Genomic DNA, 18,474 nt, shown 5'->3' on the forward strand with positions numbered 1-18,474 from the left:
ATCTAAAGCAGGTTCCCCAAATTGGAGGTCTTTAAGCAGAGGCTGTCTGATTCTGTGGCTGTGGGCGGGTGGGGGTGTCTGGGAGAGAAAAAGAAAGAGATAGAGACAGAGCATGCGAGATAGAGACACAGAGAGAGACAAAGAGACAGAAATAGAGACACTGAAAGAGAAAGACATAAAGAGAGACAGAGAGAGTATAAGACTAGGTTCCACATCTCACCGGGGCTGGAAGTGCTGGGCAAATCCACACTAATTGGCACAGCAGCCTTGACCTGCTCACTCTGTGAGCCAGATGGATTCACCTCTCCCTCAGTAACCTGCTCTTCCTACATGCCCTCTCAGAGGCCCATCATAATAATGTCTAATTTAATTTGGACATTCCACTGGTCTAACCCACTGTAGCTTAAAATGATCAAGCTTAAAAGATCTGTTAGCATCAGCTTCCCTGATCATAGGGATTGCAGATGTTCAGTAGAATATCCAGCCTTGCAGCCCACTTGTCAGGAATGTCATAGAGAAGGGATGACTATTTAGTTCAGTTGGAGTTTCAGACCTCTGTTTAATAGGAATGATAAAATCCTCCACTATTCCAAAGTATCATTACCTTGGAGAGTCCCCTCACTCATTCTTTCCTTAAGGACTGCCTTATTGAATCTCTCTAGCTATTTACTTCCTGCTAGAACCTAAAGACACCATAAAATAATTCTTCTTCTTCTTCTTCTTCTTCTTCTTCTTCTTCTTCTTCTTCTTCTTCTTCTCCTTCTCCTTCTCCTCCTCCTTCTCCTCCTCCTCCTCCTCCTCCTTCTTCTCCTTTCTTCTCCTTCTCCTCCTCCTCCTCCTTCTTCTCCTTTCTTCTCCTTCTTCTCTTCTTCTCCTCCTTCTCCTCCTTCCCCTCCTTCTCCTCCTTCTCCTTTTTCTCCTTCTTCTCCTTTTTCTTGTTTCTTATTTGCTCTTCTGGCTCACTGAAGCAAAGTCAAATATTCTATATATTCTCAATATATCTTGAGACCTCACCAGAAACACAAAATTGATTTTCATTTATAATTCTGGTAGAAATGGACATAATAGGATTAGTTCTTGAATAGGATAGGGAAGAGTTTTTCACATGCAATTCAATTAGTGTAAATTATGATGCTCCAAGAATTCATTAAGAAATTTTTTGTTTTAAATTTAGAAATTGAAATTAGCTTTCATTCATTCATTCATGTATTTATCTGCTTTCTCATATATTATTTACTTATTCATTAATTCATTCACTCATTTATTCATTCATTTATCTATTTCTACCTATCTATCCATTCATTCATTCATACATCTATTTATTCATTTGTTCACTTAACCATCCATCCACCCATCCATCCATCCATCCATCCATCTATCTATATATCTATTTTTATTTTTTGTGGGACAATGAGCATTAAGTGACTTACCCAGGGTCACTAGTAAGTGTCATGTGTCTGAAACCAGATTTGAACTCAGATCCTCCTGAATCTAGGGCCGGTGCATTATGTACGGTCATCTAGGTGCCCCTTTTTTTCATAAAAAAGAAAATAATGGGGGAAAAAGTGTGGCAGAAAACCAGGATGAATGTATAAACAAAAATTCTTCTGCACCACTGTTATGGGAAAAGGAAAGGGAGCATTCATTAACAGAGGAAAGATAATGGAGAGTGCTTTACTGTATGTTATAGCAAAAAACCAAAAAGATATAAAGTTAGGTTGAAAGATAATGGAATTCAATAGCTCACAGATATGTAAAGGTTCATATTTGATGTTCACATAACTAAGTCAAGAGAAGAGATAGACTTGCTCAGACCAAATGCACTCAGATACCATAAAGATTAACTCCAATATAATTGGAAAGAAGATAGGCAGAATAAGTTGATGCCTTTAGGGTAATCCTGTAACTAATTCTCAATGTCTTCCCTGATTCTAGAAGGTGCTTGATTAATGTTTGCAGATGCATCATACTAAGCTGCCTTTCTGGGAAAGTACTTTGAATTGCCCTTTCTGAGAAATACATGATGTGTGAAAATACATAATTGTGAGGCTTGAGCACAGTTTGTCTTACTGACAGGCATTAATGGTTATGATACATTAAGGAGAGCACATTTTAAATAAACGTTTTTTTGATGACAAAAGTACAAACATCACCCTAATTAATAAATTTGATAATGGATGATTTCCAGTTTCCTGGTTAGTAAAACATTAGCATATAGCACACGTTCACTTAAAAATCAATGTGTGGATACAAATAATGTGAAAGGGAAAAACACACTTAATGTTCATAGATATGGCTCTCATGCCTCATACCAACCTAGAATACCTTTCTCAAAGAGTGACAATTAACTGAAAACGTAAAAAACAACAAAAAGCTTCTGACTTCAGATGGAATCATCCTTAGGATCATTATTTCTGAAAGGGGAAGGCAACTTGTAAGTCAGAGTGGATCACAGATCATGAGCTGAAAGAGACCTTAGAAGATCTTCTAGAACTGTGCCTTCATTTTAGAGATAAGGAAGTTAAGGCCCAGAGGTTAAATGGTCCAAATTACATGGAAAGTAAACATCAGACCCAAATGATCTCAGATTCTGATTCCAAATTCAGAAAGAATTCTTTCTCTTCCTAACCCCAACTCCTGCCCCTTAGTCTACTTCACTGCTTCTGTGCAGAATTTAATCCTTTCCCAAAATTATTTGACAGGAAACCGTTAAATGGACAGGAGGGTGTAGACCAATTGCAATCCAATGCTGCCACCTGCTGATTAAGTAATGGAATCATTTAGAAGAAAATCCTTGTTTGTAAAAGTAATGGGTAGAATACATTCAAACTACATACCCAGAGCAGTGGCAGTGCAGGGAGTGGGGGTGGGGGGGGGGGGGGGAAGGAGGAAGAAAGGAATAAATATTTAATAGAAGACACAAAAAATCTGGTGAACATGTCATCTCCTAAAAAATATATCAAGAATCCTTGATTTGATGGACAACTCAAGTGGACAACTCAAAGATGTATTACATACTATATACTAAATAATTAGTAATACACATACTATGAACATTCCACTGAAGGGATTAAGAAAATGATTCAACATTAATGTTTTATATTTTTCATGCTTGTTCCATTTCCCTTAGTATTTTGATGATTCAAAAATACATCATCATTTAAGTCGTTTCTTGAAATATCTTGTTCCATGTACTAACATTTGATTCCATTATTTAGAAATGTTATCTTGATTCTTTACAACAAAATTGCACTCATTTGGCTGGAAATACATCCATGTAGCCATATAGAGAAATATAGAGGAAATGGAAATAGGTTCATGGGAGTTCTGACAAGTATGTTCTATTTCAATGACATTATTTTGATTTAGCTGCTTCTGAATAATAATGTTGGGTTTCTCTTACTACGTTTTCAGTAGTTTTGTTATTTGAATCATTGCAACATCAATGGCAATGCTCCAGGGGTAGTTGAGATAAAGTCATAGAATTTGAGAGCTGCAGTGGTTATTTCATTCAATCCAGGTACAAAGAGTCCCCACTGTAACATGTCCAATGGGTGATTATCTAGAACATGCCTGAAGATCTATGGGGATGGGGGAGGGGGGGGGAGAAGCCACTCCTTCAAGGAAGTCATTCCAGTTTTGGACAGCTCATATTGTTAGGACCTATTTTCCCCACCCTGACTGCAAGCCTGAATTTGTTTCTTTGCAATTTCCACCTGTGTGTGGCTTCTAGTTTGGCTCTTTGGGGTCAAGAAAAATAAGCTATTTAAATCCTTCTTCCACATGAAAGTCCTTCAGTACTTAAAGGAGGCACCTATCATGTTCCCTCTGGGTCTTTTTTTTCCAGGTTAAACATACACAGTTCCTTCATTGGGATTCTCATAGTGGTAAAATCAGGCAATCACTTTTCGGTTGCCTTCCCTTGGGCACTCTTCTGTTCATCATGTCCCGGAGTTGTGGTGCCCAGAACTGATCACCACAATCCAGATGAAGTCTACTCATGAGGTAGTTATTTATACTTTGTTTTTCCTTACCTTGATACTGACTATCAATAACAGTTCATAGGATCACAAGTTTTAGAAATAGAAGGCAAGTTCTTTTCCCAGGGAGTGGGGGGTGGGGAAGTGGGAGAGCAGGTGCGGGTAGGGATAATAAACACATTAAAGTGGAAAAAAAAAGAAATGCACTTATCCATTTTTAAAAAATTCCTGGCTGAAGAACAAGAAAGGCATGAAACCTTGAAGATCCTTCTTAACCCTTACTCTGGCTTATCACAAATCCATGTTATCTCCTTTCAACAGCCTTCTGGAGCTAATCTTATTATCTCTAAGTCCACCAGTATCCTAACACCTGGGCTTTGGGGTTTTCTCTACACACTGAATGGAGAAGGAGAGTAGGGACCTCAAAGGCACACCATGAGATAAATATGTAAGTGAAACCTAAATAAATATGTTTCACGATTTCCTTTCAGCTAAAAGTATAGCTAAGTGGGAAGGTACATAATCATCATAATATTAATAGTAATAACTAGGGTTTACCTCATGCTTTAAGGGCTATAAAGCATTTTACAAATATTATCTCATTTTATCTTCACAACAACCTGGAAGACAGATGTTATTATCATCCTTATTTTTACAGATGAGGAAACTGAGGAAAGCAGAGGTTAAGTGTCTCCCACATAGCTAGTAATTATCTGACACCAGATTTGAATTGAGGGTTTTTTCTGGCTTCAGTACTCTGGTACTACAGTAGTTTAACCACTGAGCCACTCATCATGAATGAGGATACTATCAATGGAAGATAGAAGGAATGAGTGAAGTATCCTTTCTAAGTCTATGGGTAAACAGCAAAGGGACAATGATCCTTTCAGATGGAAGAGGAACTACAGGAGAATGGAAGAATCCAAAGAAGGGTAGGCATGGGGCATTAAATCTGGGAGAATGAAAGGACAAGATCTTAACCCACTGAAGGCCACTCATAGATGGAAAGGTATGGATCCTGCAAGGGGAGATGGGGACATTATGATACCATTAATCTGGTTAGACTTGGCAAATTGATAGACTGCCATCTGAGACTGTGTTATACTTCCACCAAAATAACCCAGATTTATGTAGAAGGCATATGGGAGCTGGAGTATATTTGGGGGAAAACGAGGAAGCATTGACCTAAAAATGAGATGGTATAGCCAGTGGGAAGGAGAATGATTATGGGCAGGACAGAATGTAGAACCAGACAACAATCTGGGACAAAGGGGAATTTCTAACATTTAACACTGCTTCTATCCAACATTACCCTTTCCTCAAGACATAATACTTTTAAGTTAGGTCCATCAGAAAAAGTGGACTAATGGAGCAAGATCTATAAAGGCAATAGTTTATAAGTTTAGAAAAGCAAGTTCAAACCAAGTTCTTAAGAAACTTGAATCCCATGAATAACCAGATATTAAAGAAAGAATGGAGACCATGTATCAAAGAAGAGAATTCAGAAAAGATAGGAAGAGAAAAGAATTAATGAAGAGAAAAAAGCAAAGAACAATTTCTTAGAAAAAGGCATAGAAAAAAGAAAACTAAAAAATATAAGAAGATGGAGAGAATGAAAGGAAGGTTTTGAAGTAACCATTTAGCAGAGAGGCTAAAAAGAATGGGGGAAAGGAAGAAAGAGATAACTAAATAAAGAAAAAGAAGAAACAAAAATCAATAATTTCAGTAAAATTCTAAACTAGGTAAAGTACTGACAAACAGAAGTGGAAGGTTGCGAGGTTTGGGGAAAAGGAGTGTCTCTGAGAATAGAGCTATATCAAAGCAGTTTAGGTAAAGCTAATCCAAGGGACAGTTTTGACTTAAAAACAGCAATTTTGAAAACTGTTGCTTGACCACCACCCCCCAAAAGATGGGGTACCACATTCCCTGTTCTGTTTAGGCTCAGTCCTAGGGAGCCTGATCTCTAATTAAAGGGGGGTTCCTTTTCTCATATTTTTTTCCAGTTTATTAATCCCCTGACCTGGAATCTTGGGAAGGATGTTAGTTATTGTTGAGGTTATGACTCATGATTTAAATATTACTAAAAGAAGACAGTAGAAAAAATACTCCAAGTGAATAAAGTGTGGAATAGGCAACATATTCCTACACAAAAATAGAACAATAAGCACTGGATCATCGCAAGTGCACACTTGACTAAATAAATAAATGCAAAGCAGTATTCATTAATTTAAATTAAAGGATAGTAATAATATGCTAGGAGGAAGATTCTTAAATTCCATCAGAATATAAGTTTGCTGTATTATCAGTACTGAAAATTAGATATTTCTTATTTTGTACTGCAGTGTATAAACCACTCCTGGTACATAGCAGATGGCAAAGTGGCTAGACATAAACTGAGCCTCTTGTCAGCTGCCAGTCTCTCTACAAGTGCCAGAGCAGAGGACAGAGAACAAAAGCCATTCCACAATCTGTAAATTCTCGATGGATGCGAACAAACAGTTCTCCAAAGAAGTGCAAACCAAAGCACATAAAAGAATGTTCCAAATGACTAACAGTAGAAGAAATACAAACCAAACCAATCTAGCTCCATTCTAAGGTTTTACTTCCCAACCACACTGACAAATGGAACAAAAGGCAATCATAGTTCATGTTGGAAGGGTTGTAGAAAGATATTAAAATACCACTACTGATGAAGCTCTAGATTGGTCTAACAATTCTGGAAAGCAGTCTGCAATTTCATGAAGGGTGACAAAAATAGCCATATGTCTGGGGGCAGCTAGGTGGTGCAATGCATAGAGCACCGGCCCTAGAGTCAGGAGTACCTGAGTTCAAATCCGGCCTCAGACACTTAACACTTACTAGCTGTGTGACCCTGGGCAAGTCACTTAACCCCAATTGCCTCACTAAAAAACAAAACAAAACAAAACAAAACAAAAAAATAGCCATATGTCTGGATCCAGAGATTTCACTTCATGATCCCCAGCAGGCCAGTGACAAAAGGAAGGGGTCCCTGTGCAGAAACATTTTTTAAAAACAACCCTTTTCATAATAACAAAGAAATGGAAACAAAGTAGATGTCCATTAAATGTGGAATGCCTAAACAAGTTGTGGTATTTGAATGTAATGGAATGTTATTTTGCTTCAAGGAATAATGAATATTGTGAATATTAGAGAAGCATATAGGGAAGATGAATTGATTCAAAGTGAAGTAAGAAGAACCAGGAAGACAATTTACATAATAATTTCAAGTCATCAGCATAAATTTTTAAAATCATCAATAATAAAATAGTAAAAACTGAATGTTTTGTTATTATGACCATTTGGTTCTATTCCTTCCCCTTTTATATTCTTGAAAATTATTGGGACAGCTAGGTGGCACAGTGGATAAATCATTGGGCCTGGATTCAGGAGGACCTGAGTTCAAAATAGGCTTCAGACACTTGACACTTACTAGCTGTGTGACCCTGGGCAAGTCACTTAACCCTCATTGCCCCACCCAAAAAAAAAGAAAAGAAAAAAACAAAATTATTGAGAACAATAAAGAACCTGTCTTTTTGTGGGTTATATCTATTGATACTTATGAAAGCAAAAGCTAATACTGAAAATTAAAAAAACCTTTTATTAATTTCAAATGGTAATAATGAACTAATTGCATGTTAATATAAATAATATATTTTAATAGAAAATAATTATTTTCCTACACAAAAAAAATAATGAGAAGAGGGGAACTGTTTTAAATATTTTTACAAATCTCTTTAATGTCTGTTTTCTCATATATGCTTCTTCATTCAACCTGTATGCTATTCAACCTATGTATGCTATTTTGGCTAAAAAATCAAAAGAAAATTCAGCCTCCAAAAGATATGTAGTTGAAAATTTTTGATAGATAAATTTAATAGGTAAATAATGCCTTAGCAGTATTATGAAAATATTTTTGACCTCATGGATCCCCCAAAAAGGTCTTGGGGACATCTATGAGACTGACAACACTTGGTATAGAAATTCCTAGGTGAAGATACTCCCTTTATTAATGCAAGTAAAAAACAATAGCCATCAATAAAATTGTATTTAAAAAATACTTGTTGAATTAAAATTGATCTTAGAGTTTCAAGTCCCTCATTTGACAGTTGAGAAAGTTGAGATTTAAAGAAATCTAGTGATTTGTCAATGTCACACAAATGAAGACATTCAGCCCTAGTTGTTCCTCTGTCTAGAGATAGAATATTCTTTGGAGTACTGCACACAATGGTCTCATGACTTGGTTAACAATAAATGGGAGAGTAATTTGGTAATGATGACAAAAATATGGGAGCATTCCAAAAGATATATAGAAAGACACCAATACATTGTTAGTGAAACTATGAATTAGTACAATTATTCAGAAAGCAATTTAGAATTAGGCAAATAAAATGCCTAAAATGTCCATACCCTTCCATCTAGAGATTCCACTACTAGGCATACATTTACTCCAAGGAGGTTATTGATTAAAAGAAAGGATGAATATACCACTTTATCTATAGTAGCACTCTTTGTGGTAGCAATGAAACAGAAACTAAATAGATAGGCATGGATTGGGAAATAGCTAAAAATTTAGAATATGTGAATGTAATGGATTATTAGTGTTGTAAGAAACAATAGTTATGATGAAGAGAAATATAGGAAGACATGAATTGATGCCAGGAGAGGAACCAGAGCCAAGAAACTTTGTTGTACAGGAATACAACAATGTAAATGGGAAAGACCACTAGCCATAAAACAAATGAAAATGAATGATGCAAAATTACAAACAGCCTCCACCCCAATGAAGAGAGATGAGAACAATGCATATAATGTCAGATTAAAAAAAATACTGATTATTTTTATTTGTTTTTTCCCTTCTTCCTCTCTATCTCTGGCCTTGTCTCTCTGTCTTCCTGTCTCTGTCTTTCTGTGTCTCTTTGGATGTTTTTCAAGGATGGGGAAAGGGGAGAAATACAGGGGGGAATATAGATATAAAAAAAAACAAAAGATATTAATAATATATGTTTGAGAAAAAATCAAATGCATGCTGCAAAATCACAAAGAATAGCCTTGGCCCCACTTAAGAAATATGCCTCTTCCTGCACTTGTTTGCAGAGATAGAGGTGATAGTAATCTAGGTGTGGACTGTTGCATAAAGGCTAGTCTGTTGTTGCCGGTTTTTTTAATGTATTGATTGTTTATTTTTATTTGTCTAAAATAAATATTTATTATAAGGGATGACTTTTGGGAAGGGGCAAGGGAAAAGTTAAGCATTGCAAAAACCAAAAAATCAATAATTTTATTTATTATTAATAACAAATATTTAATAATAACAATATCACATTTACTGAATTACTTTCCAAATATCACATTTTATGCATACAATCAACCAACACTTATTAAACGTCTGTGCCAGACCCAATTCTATTGATTGGGCATCAAAAATGAGGCAAAAGACCCCTGGCACCTGCCAGGTAGGGTCATGCCCTCAACAAATTTACAACCGAATAGAGGGAGCCAACAGGCAAACACGTATGTGTATGTGTGTATGTCTGTATAAGTGTGTTTTATGTTGTCTCCCTCCATATATGTGTATATGGATGTATATTACATACACAGCAAGCTATATATAGGATAAATAGGAAATAACAGCAGGAAGGCATTAAATCAAGAGGGATTGGGGAAGGCTTCCTGTAGGTGGGATTTCAGTTGGGATCTAAAAGAATTCAACAATCCTGGAAGGTGTGTGCTGTTATCTCCATTTTACAGATGAGGAAACTGAGGCACAGCGATGAAGTGAACTGCCCAGGGTCACACAAGGGGAAAAGTCTGGAGTGCTCTAGTTACTCTGTCACCTAGCCCAGTGGTTGTGAGTTTCTAATTAGAATAACCATTCTGGAAAGCAATTTGGAATTAGGCAAATAAAGTGCTTATAATGTTCATAGGATTCACACACAGTGATTGCACTCCTGCGCATATACTCCAAGGAGGCTATCAACTAAAAGAAAGTTCTCTCTCCCTTCCTCCCTTCCTCATTTATTTTTATTTTAAAAATACATTTAATGTTTATTTAAATTATTTTAAAACAAATTTATTATTTTCATCTTTTAAACATTTATTATTTTTCAAAAATCTTTTTTATTTTTTAAAAAGCAAATCATCTATTTTAAAGCTTCATTTATTATTATATTCCCATTAAATTTATTTATATTTTAAAATACATTTATTTACTAATAATTTTCTTAAAATAAATGTTTATTTTCGGGGGCGGCTAGGTGGCGCAGTGGATTAAAGCACCGACCCTGGATTCAGGAGTACCTGATTTCAAATCCGGCCTCCAACACTTGACACTTACTAGCTGTGTGACCCTAGGCAAGTCACTTAACCCCCATTGCCCCGCAAAAAAAAAAAAATGTTTATTTTCAAAAAGCTATTTTTATTCAAAATTTATTATTCATTTTTATTTTAAAATGTTTTTAGTTTAAAAAAATATTTATTTTTTACTTTAAAAATAAATTTATTTTAGAAAATAAATTCATTAATAATTATCTCAAAATTATTTATTCATATTCTAAAGAGGAATGTATTATTTATTCCCATTTCCTAAAATCCCTCCTCCCTCCCTCGTGCCCCTCCCGTCCCTCCCCTCCCATTGAGAAAGCCAACTATTTGATCGCAATTATGCAGGTGAAGTCATGCAGAACACATTTCCTATTGAAAGGCTCGGTTTTCCAAGAATGTCGGGGGAGGGGAGGATGCCCACCTTTTTGTTCCGGCCTTCCAGTGACACCCCGAGCTCCCATCCCGGTCCCACATCATCCTAATAGCCCTGAGCAGAACAAAAGCGAACTCGTTCCATTTTGAGCCCAGGCGGCCCCTGTTGTCCAAGTCCCGCCCCGATCTCCAGGGTTGGTCGTTGCCATGGTTACGTTTTGTTTGGAGGCAATGGACTCGTTTTTCCAGAGGAGGTAAAAACCTGGGCAGCGGCTGAAGGTTCGAGGCAAGCTTGGTGGGGTGGGGGGTTGGGGTCCCCGGGGGTCGCACCCGGTCCGGTTCCCCGAGGGTGCCCGGCCTCACGGTGGGTGGGCCGAGGAGGAGGCGGCACGGGGAGGGGAGATCGACCCCTCCCCAGAGCGGAGGTTCCCTGAGCCCCCCGTGGAGCGAGGCCAACCCGTGGGGTCCAAATTGCCTTAGCTGCCTTCCAGTGGAGTGGGCTCACTAGTCAGATAATGAGCTCCCCGTCACTGGAGGTGTTCAAGCAGAGGCTGGATGGCCACTTGTCGGGTACGTTACAAGTGGTGGGGTTCTGGTTCAGGCTGTCGTTGTTGTTAGCCCTTCGTTCTTGAAGCCACAGTTTGAATGGAAGAAGGCCCTTCCCCACTCTAGGAGTCCATGAGCCCCCGCTCACCCCCCAAACCCCCTCCCTCCCACGTGGTATGAAAAATGTTCTGCGTTTGAGCACCAGGGTTCCAGCCGTAACTCTGCCACTAACACCCCCTGCGACCTCAGACAAGTCACTTCAACTCCCTGGGCCTCAGTTTCTTCATCTGTCAAATGAGGGGATTGGATTAAATGGACGTTTCCCATAGAAGCTCAAATTCTTTCTAGACTATTTTAAAGGACACGTTTCTTTTATCTTTTCCTAAAAGGAATGAAACAGCTCTTGCCAGGAAATCTAGGTGTTATTGACCTGTAAGCTTCTATGACTTTAAGCAAATCACTTTAGTTACCTCAGTTTCCTCATCTGTAAAGTGAGAAGGTTGGACTCTATGACCTCAAAGGTCCTCTCCAGCTGTAAATCTCTAAATCTAAATCAACAGCCTTCAGAATTGGACTGATCGATTTTTTAATCTTGGTTTTCACTTTTGCCCAATTTTTTAAAGTATCCTGTTTTTAATTGTTTAAAATATTATGTTAATTTTTCTGGACATCAGTTTATTTTGTTTTGTTTTTTAAATGAGGGGTTGGACTTGATGATCTCTCTTGTCCTTCTAGCTCTGAAGCTCCATGTCTGTTTCAACAATTCTGGACAAACACACTTAAGATTTTGTTGTTGTTGATAAATTTTTATTGATATCTTTGCTTTTTTTTTAATATCACTAAAATTTCCCCTGGTATCTTTCCTCTGTCCTCTAGAGAGCCATCACAAATAACAAGTAATATTTTTAAAGGAAAAGAGATGAAAAAAATCAGTAAAATTTATCAATACATTGAAAATGTCTAAAAATACATGCAATATACCACACCCATGGACCTTACACCTTTTCAAAGGAATGGGGCGGAGAGTGTTCTCCCATATCTCACTTTAGAGTTATTATAGGTGCTTTGTTCATTTCTTGATGGCAGGGAAGAAGAATTGGGAAGGGGGAGAGAATGAAGTGTGATATAGTCTTAGAAAGGAAGGAAGGAAGGAAGCCAGCCAGCATTCATTAAGTATGTACTAGGCTCTCTGCTAAGGACTTTATGGATATTATTTCATTTGATCTTTGCATTTTGCAGTTTAAGAAACTGAAGCAGAAAAGTTTAGTGACTTGCCTTGGGTCAGTAAGTGCCTGAAGCCAAATTTTGAACTCAGGTCTTCTGATTCCAGGACTAGCACTCTAACCACTGCACCATCTACTTGCTTCTATTGTATATGTACACACATACATATATATTGAGCACAAATGTAAAGTGGAAAATACATATATCTGTGTGTGTGTATGATTAAATATAAAATCTTTTGAGAGGCAGGGCACTAGTGTTTGGGAGATAAAGAAAGGCTTTAAGCAGAAGGTGGTCCTTGAGCTGTTTCTTAAAGGAACAGAGTGAGACCGAAGTAGGGAGGGAGTGCATTCAAGGCATGTGCTTCTAGTGGATGGATTGTTTTTCTTGAGGAAAAGAGACATGGCTAATTTCTCTGGATCATGAAGATTGGGAAGGGGAATAATATCCAATTAGCCTGGAAAAATAGGTTGAGGATAGATTATGAAGGGCTTTAAAAATTAAACAGTTTAATATTTTCTTAGAGTCAATAGGATGTTACTAGAATAGATTGAGTAGGGGAGTCACCCATCCACAGTCCCTCTCCCTCACACCCCTGTAAAGAATCTGTAGAGGAGACTTCAAAAAATTCTGCTTTGGGGCCAAGCTTAGTTTCATGGAATTTCATGACTTTCTGTTTAAGTTCATAGTGCTGGAATGGATTTTAGAGGCCATCTGATCCATATTCTCATTTTACATATGAAGAAACTGAGGAATGAATTAACTTGTCTAAGGTCACACAGATAGTAAAATAGCTGTCAGGATTTGAATCCAGATCTTCTAACTCCAAGTCCATTGCCCTTTTCATTCTTCCTTCCCCTTTGCCTCTTTCTTGTTCTTTCCATTTATATTTTGTAGTCATCGTATAACTTGTTTTCTTTATATTCTGCTTTATTTTGTATCAATTCATATGTCTTCCTCTGTGATAGACACCATGGTCTCTTATATTATAGTCCAATAACATTTCTGTTACAGCCATATGATTTATTAACATAATGAAAGAGCATAGGAAATTCAAATAAATAATAGAACAGAGCTTCAAATTGCAGACCACAATAACATTGCAGCTTGGGGTTCATTTTCCTTCTACCCCTCCTTCCAACCATTCAAGGGAAAGGGATTGGTCAGCTTTAAAAGCACTAGAAGAGGGAGAAGGAAACTGTAGAATATAATTTTGCTTGTTCATCTTTCAAGGAGCTGCTGGTTTTGCTCCTACTTGAATTAAACTTCTGGACTTGGATTCTCTTTGCTTCCTTCCTTCATCTCTGGTTCAGACTATCATCTCTCAGCCTTTTCCAAGAATGGCTACTCAAAGAGATTTCATTTCACATTTGGCTTTGCCTGTACTCTGTCCCCTGCTAGGTGGCACAGTGGATAAAGCACCGGCCTTGTATTCAGGAGGATCAGGATTCAAATCTGGCCTCAGACACTTGACACTTACTAGCTGTGTGACCCTGGGCAAGTCACTTAAAAAATAATAATAATAAAAATAATTTCAGAATCAGAACATTGGAAATGACTGCAAGTACCATTAAGTCCAGAGGTGTCAAAAAACGTGACTCACCAGTGACATGCTGCCTGCATTACAACCCAGTGTGGCCCAAACCAGATTCAAATGTAATTGGAATATATTTAACAGAATCAATAAAAAGACTCCAAAATATAATGTAAATAAAGTGATTTTCCAAATCAATATACCTGGGCAGTGATCTTTATACACAATTTAGTAGTCCATTTCTATTTGAGTTTGATACCACCAAATGAATAAAATCCAAACCAGAATTTTAATCCTCATTATAACTTTCTTGACAAGTGATCATCCAGTCTTTTTTTTGGGGGGGGGGTGAGGCAATGGGGGTTAAGTGACTTGCCCAGGTTCACACAGCTAGTAAGTTTCAAGTGTCTGATGCTGGATTTGAACTCAGGTCCTCCTGAATACAGGGCTGGTGCTTTATCCACTGTGCCACCCAGATACCCCAATCATCCAGTCTTCACTTGAAGAACTCTAGTTAGGCACAGCCGCAATTGTTAGAAAGTGTCTTCCTATGTGAAGCCCAATTTTGCCTCTTTGTAACCTTTACCCATGTACCACTTCTGGCTTCTAGGACCAAGCAGAATATTGGACAGAGCAGACTTGGATTCTGGAGTCCTGGATTTGAATACTGCCCCAGGCACTTCCTAGCTTTAATTTAGCACAAGTAATATCTTGCATCCTCAGTTTCCTTATGTGTAAAATCAAAATTGTTTAACCTACATTAGTTCTTTTGTGAGAAAAGCACTGAGGAAACTGAAACCTTAGGTGCTATATAGATGTAATCTGTTATCCTAATTGTCTAAGTTTTTTTGTTTGGTTTTGGTTTTGATCTGGACCTATGATTTCATTGGTATAGAGAGGAATATCCATTGCGGATATTCCTATCCCTATCAATGCACTCCCCATATCTTCAAAGAGCTATTAGTCTCCAACAAATAGAGAATGCAGAGTATTGCAAGTTTTAGATGGTTAAACTGAAGAAGGTGTTGAATATAAAATCGGGCCTAAAAGCACAGTTAGTAACTAGTGGAACTAGGATTTGAACTAACATTCAGATACTCTTAAAGTGAGAACTCTTTCTACTGTACCATGTTGCCTTTTAGTCCTTTGTAACTTCTCCTTGGATAATAGAAATGAAATAGAATTGTTGGTATCATAGGATTTAATAGAGCTGAGATAGAACTTAAAGCTCTCTGGTCTTTTTAGAGCAGGGCTTCTTAAACTTTTAACATTTGGGACACCCTCCCCCCCTTTGTTTTTGGCAGGGCAATGAGGGTTAAGTGACTTGCCCAAGGTCACACAGCTAGTAAGTGTCAAGTGTCTGAGGCCGAATTTGAACTCAGATCCTCCTGAATCCATGGCCGGTGCTTTATCCACTGCACCACCTAGATGCACCCCTTGACCCCTTTTTGCCAGAGAAATTTTTATTCAACCCTGGATACATAGGTATATAAAATAGATATACATAACCTTTCACTATTGCCAAACTTTCCACAACCCCCACATTCAGTTACATGACCCCATATGTGGTTACAACCCACAGTTTAAGAAGTTTTGTTCCTGGCCAACTCCTTCCTTTTATACATAAGAAAACAGAGGCTAGGAGAGGTTTGGCTATTTGCCCAGGGTCACCCCACTAACATGCACAGAAGCAAGACTTGAAACCCAGGCATCTAACTTGATTTCTGGGCTTTTTTAGTGTCTTAATAGCACCTTCTACAGTGTGTTTTTTTTTTCTGCTAGCTTTTAAAAAGGATGTATTTATAGGTTTTTTATGTACATGTGCATTTATTAATATGTATGCATCCACATATATGCATAGCATAGTACATGTGTACACATGCAGACCTGTATGCATGCACATTATACAATAGATATACGCACATGTAGAGCTACATACATATTGGTATGTGCATACTATGTCTATATGCATATAATATATCCATCTAGGAATATATTAAATATGTCCATATACACTTCCCTATGTATGTGTATATTGTACATCTATATACATATATACCTACCTACCTATATCTATCTATATCTATAGATAGATTGATATGCATATAAGTATTTTTATTGTTCAGTTGTGTCTGACTCTTCATGACCCTGGGTTTTCTGGGCGAAGGTACTGGAGTGGTTAGACATTTCCTTCTCCAGTAGATTAATGCAAAAAGAGGTTTAAGTGACTTTTCCAGTGTCACATAGCTAGTGAATGTCTGAGACTGTATTTGAATTCGGGTCTTCCTGACTCCAGACCCAACACTCTATCCACTGAACCAACTAACTGCCTTTAAATATAGGTAGGTATGTGTCTGTGTGTGTATTATATATAGATTTATATATTATATAGCTATGGATATAATAGAAACCAAGTGAAACATTTAAATATGAAAAAACAGGTATATATGTGTAGATATAAATATGCATATGTGCATATATACTCATACATATATAAAATATAATATAAAATATGCATATATATGTATATATAAACACAGATACATATCTACATACATTTATATATCTATATGTCTGTTTTTATATTTAAATGTTTTACTTGTTTTTGTTTTCTATATAATATATTCATATATTTGAATATATGTGTGTATGTATATATACATACAGACATACATACATATAGTTAGTTATTTAGTTGTTTAGCCATTTCAGTAATGTCTAATTTTTCATGACCTCATTTGGGGTCTTCTTGGCAAAGATACTGGAGTACCTTGACATTTCATTTTGCAGCTCATTTTGCAGATGAGGAAATTGAGGCAAACAAGGTTAAGTGACTTGCCCAGGATTACACAGCTAGTGTCTGATGCCAGGTTTGAACTCAGGAAGATGTCTTCTAGATTCCAAGCCTGGCATTCTGTCTACTGTGCTTTGATGCATTTTTACATATACATACATGCATGCATACATGCATACATATACCCATACATACATTTATAACACAAAGAAATTCCACACCTGGAATCAAGTTTTATAGTAATATACTAGAATACTTCCATAATCTCTGATTTTTGTGCCTGTGAGTATTTCCTTCACCAATTTACATCACAACCCCCAGAGACTTAATGGATGGTCTCAGAGAATTTATGTCTGAGAAATTCATCTGCCTGCAGCAAAGCTGGAGTTGAGCCTCTATGATGTAGTTAGACTAGTCTTTGGACAATTCAGAAATGTCCCTGGATCTGTACTCAAAACTTTTCCACATTGATAAGACTTGCCATAGTTTGTCCTAACTGACTGTCAGAGCCTTTGAGTGTTGAGAGGGACCTACACATCTTTGACACATAACAGAGCATGACCTTAGTCGGGGTTGCAAGCTTATTATGCATTGTCTCAAATAAGGATTGGAAATCAGCACATTAACTATAGATACATTTGAGAGTCTAGATAAATTTCACTGTCATTGTGTCCTCTGTTTTTGTTTTCATGGTTTTACTTTTCATCATAAAGAATGTGGGATGATAAAGATATTGAAGCAGAACTGGAAGAAGAAATAAAAGCTGAATTGGATAAAATCAGTGTTTCATCTTTGGAGATAAGAGATGAGACGGATTCATCATCTGAAGCTGGTAGTGAGAGTGATCCAGTAAGTGTCTAGCTTCTAAGTTAATTTTTTTCAGTTTTGTTTATCTCCATTGCTTTGGGGGGGGGTAGTGAGGGTTAAGTGACTTGCCCAAGGTCACACAGCTAGCAAGTGTCAAGTGTCTGAGTCTGGATTTGAACTCATGATCTCCTGAATCCAGGGCTGGTGCTTTATCCACTGTGCCACCTAGATGCCCCCTATCTCCATTGCTTTTTAGAAATAATATAGTAGCAGACACTATTATACCCCCCAAAGCCTCCAGGAACTCACTAATACAACTTTGTCATTTTCCAAATGGGAGACTTGAAGCTCCTACAAGGGAAATGAGTTGCCTAAGACCAAGGTCACACAAGTATGAAGTCACAGAGTCAGGCTTTGAGCCAAGCTCCAAATGCACAGTTCGTTTGACTGCATTCTTTTTTCTTTCTTTCTTTTTTTTTTTTGTGGGGCAATGAGGGTTAAGTGACTTGCCCAGGGTCACACAGCTAGTAAGTGTCAAGTGTCTGAGGCTGGATTTGAACTCAGGTCTTCCTGAATCCAGGGCTGGTGCTTTATCCACTGCACCAGTTAGCTGCCCCCAACTGCATTCATTCTTAAAACATCATTACCATTTAGGAAATATATGCGAGAGCAGCCTCTGCCCAAATTCTATTTGGAAGTTTCCTGCTGGCCCACAAATAACCTTGAGTAGTTAAAGGCTATGTTAGGTAGATTTGGCAGCTTCTACCAACCTGAAAACATCAAAAATATTAGTAGTGATGACCTTCGTGTCTGTTCTGTGAAGATTAACCAACTGAGAGTAATCTTCACTGCTCAAAGGATAGCTACTAGGTAAT

At 37.5% G+C, this 18,474-nt stretch overlaps 1 protein-coding gene and 1 long non-coding RNA gene across 2 annotated transcripts in view; one reads left to right on the top strand and one right to left on the bottom strand.

The window, feature by feature from the left end:
- LOC122729537 overlaps positions 1–10,850 on the bottom strand; it is a 174,941-nt gene extending 164,091 nt beyond the window's left edge. Inside the window, exon 1 of the long non-coding RNA XR_006353332.1 lies at positions 10,744–10,850. This is a non-coding gene — a long non-coding RNA (uncharacterized LOC122729537). The remainder of the gene's footprint in view (positions 1–10,743) is intronic.
- A 51-nt stretch (positions 10,851–10,901) lies between these two features.
- Positions 10,902–18,474, top strand: part of LRRIQ1 (leucine rich repeats and IQ motif containing 1) — a 264,352-nt gene continuing 256,779 nt past the window's right edge. Inside the window, exons 1-2 of the mRNA XM_043967714.1 lie at positions 10,902–10,948; positions 17,506–17,641. Coding sequence (XP_043823649.1) covers positions 10,902–10,948; positions 17,506–17,641 — 183 coding nt within the window. The remainder of the gene's footprint in view (positions 10,949–17,505; positions 17,642–18,474) is intronic.

Source organism: Dromiciops gliroides, chromosome 5, assembly GCF_019393635.1.
Source record: "Dromiciops gliroides isolate mDroGli1 chromosome 5, mDroGli1.pri, whole genome shotgun sequence".
Lineage (NCBI taxonomy): Eukaryota > Metazoa > Chordata > Mammalia > Microbiotheria > Microbiotheriidae > Dromiciops > Dromiciops gliroides.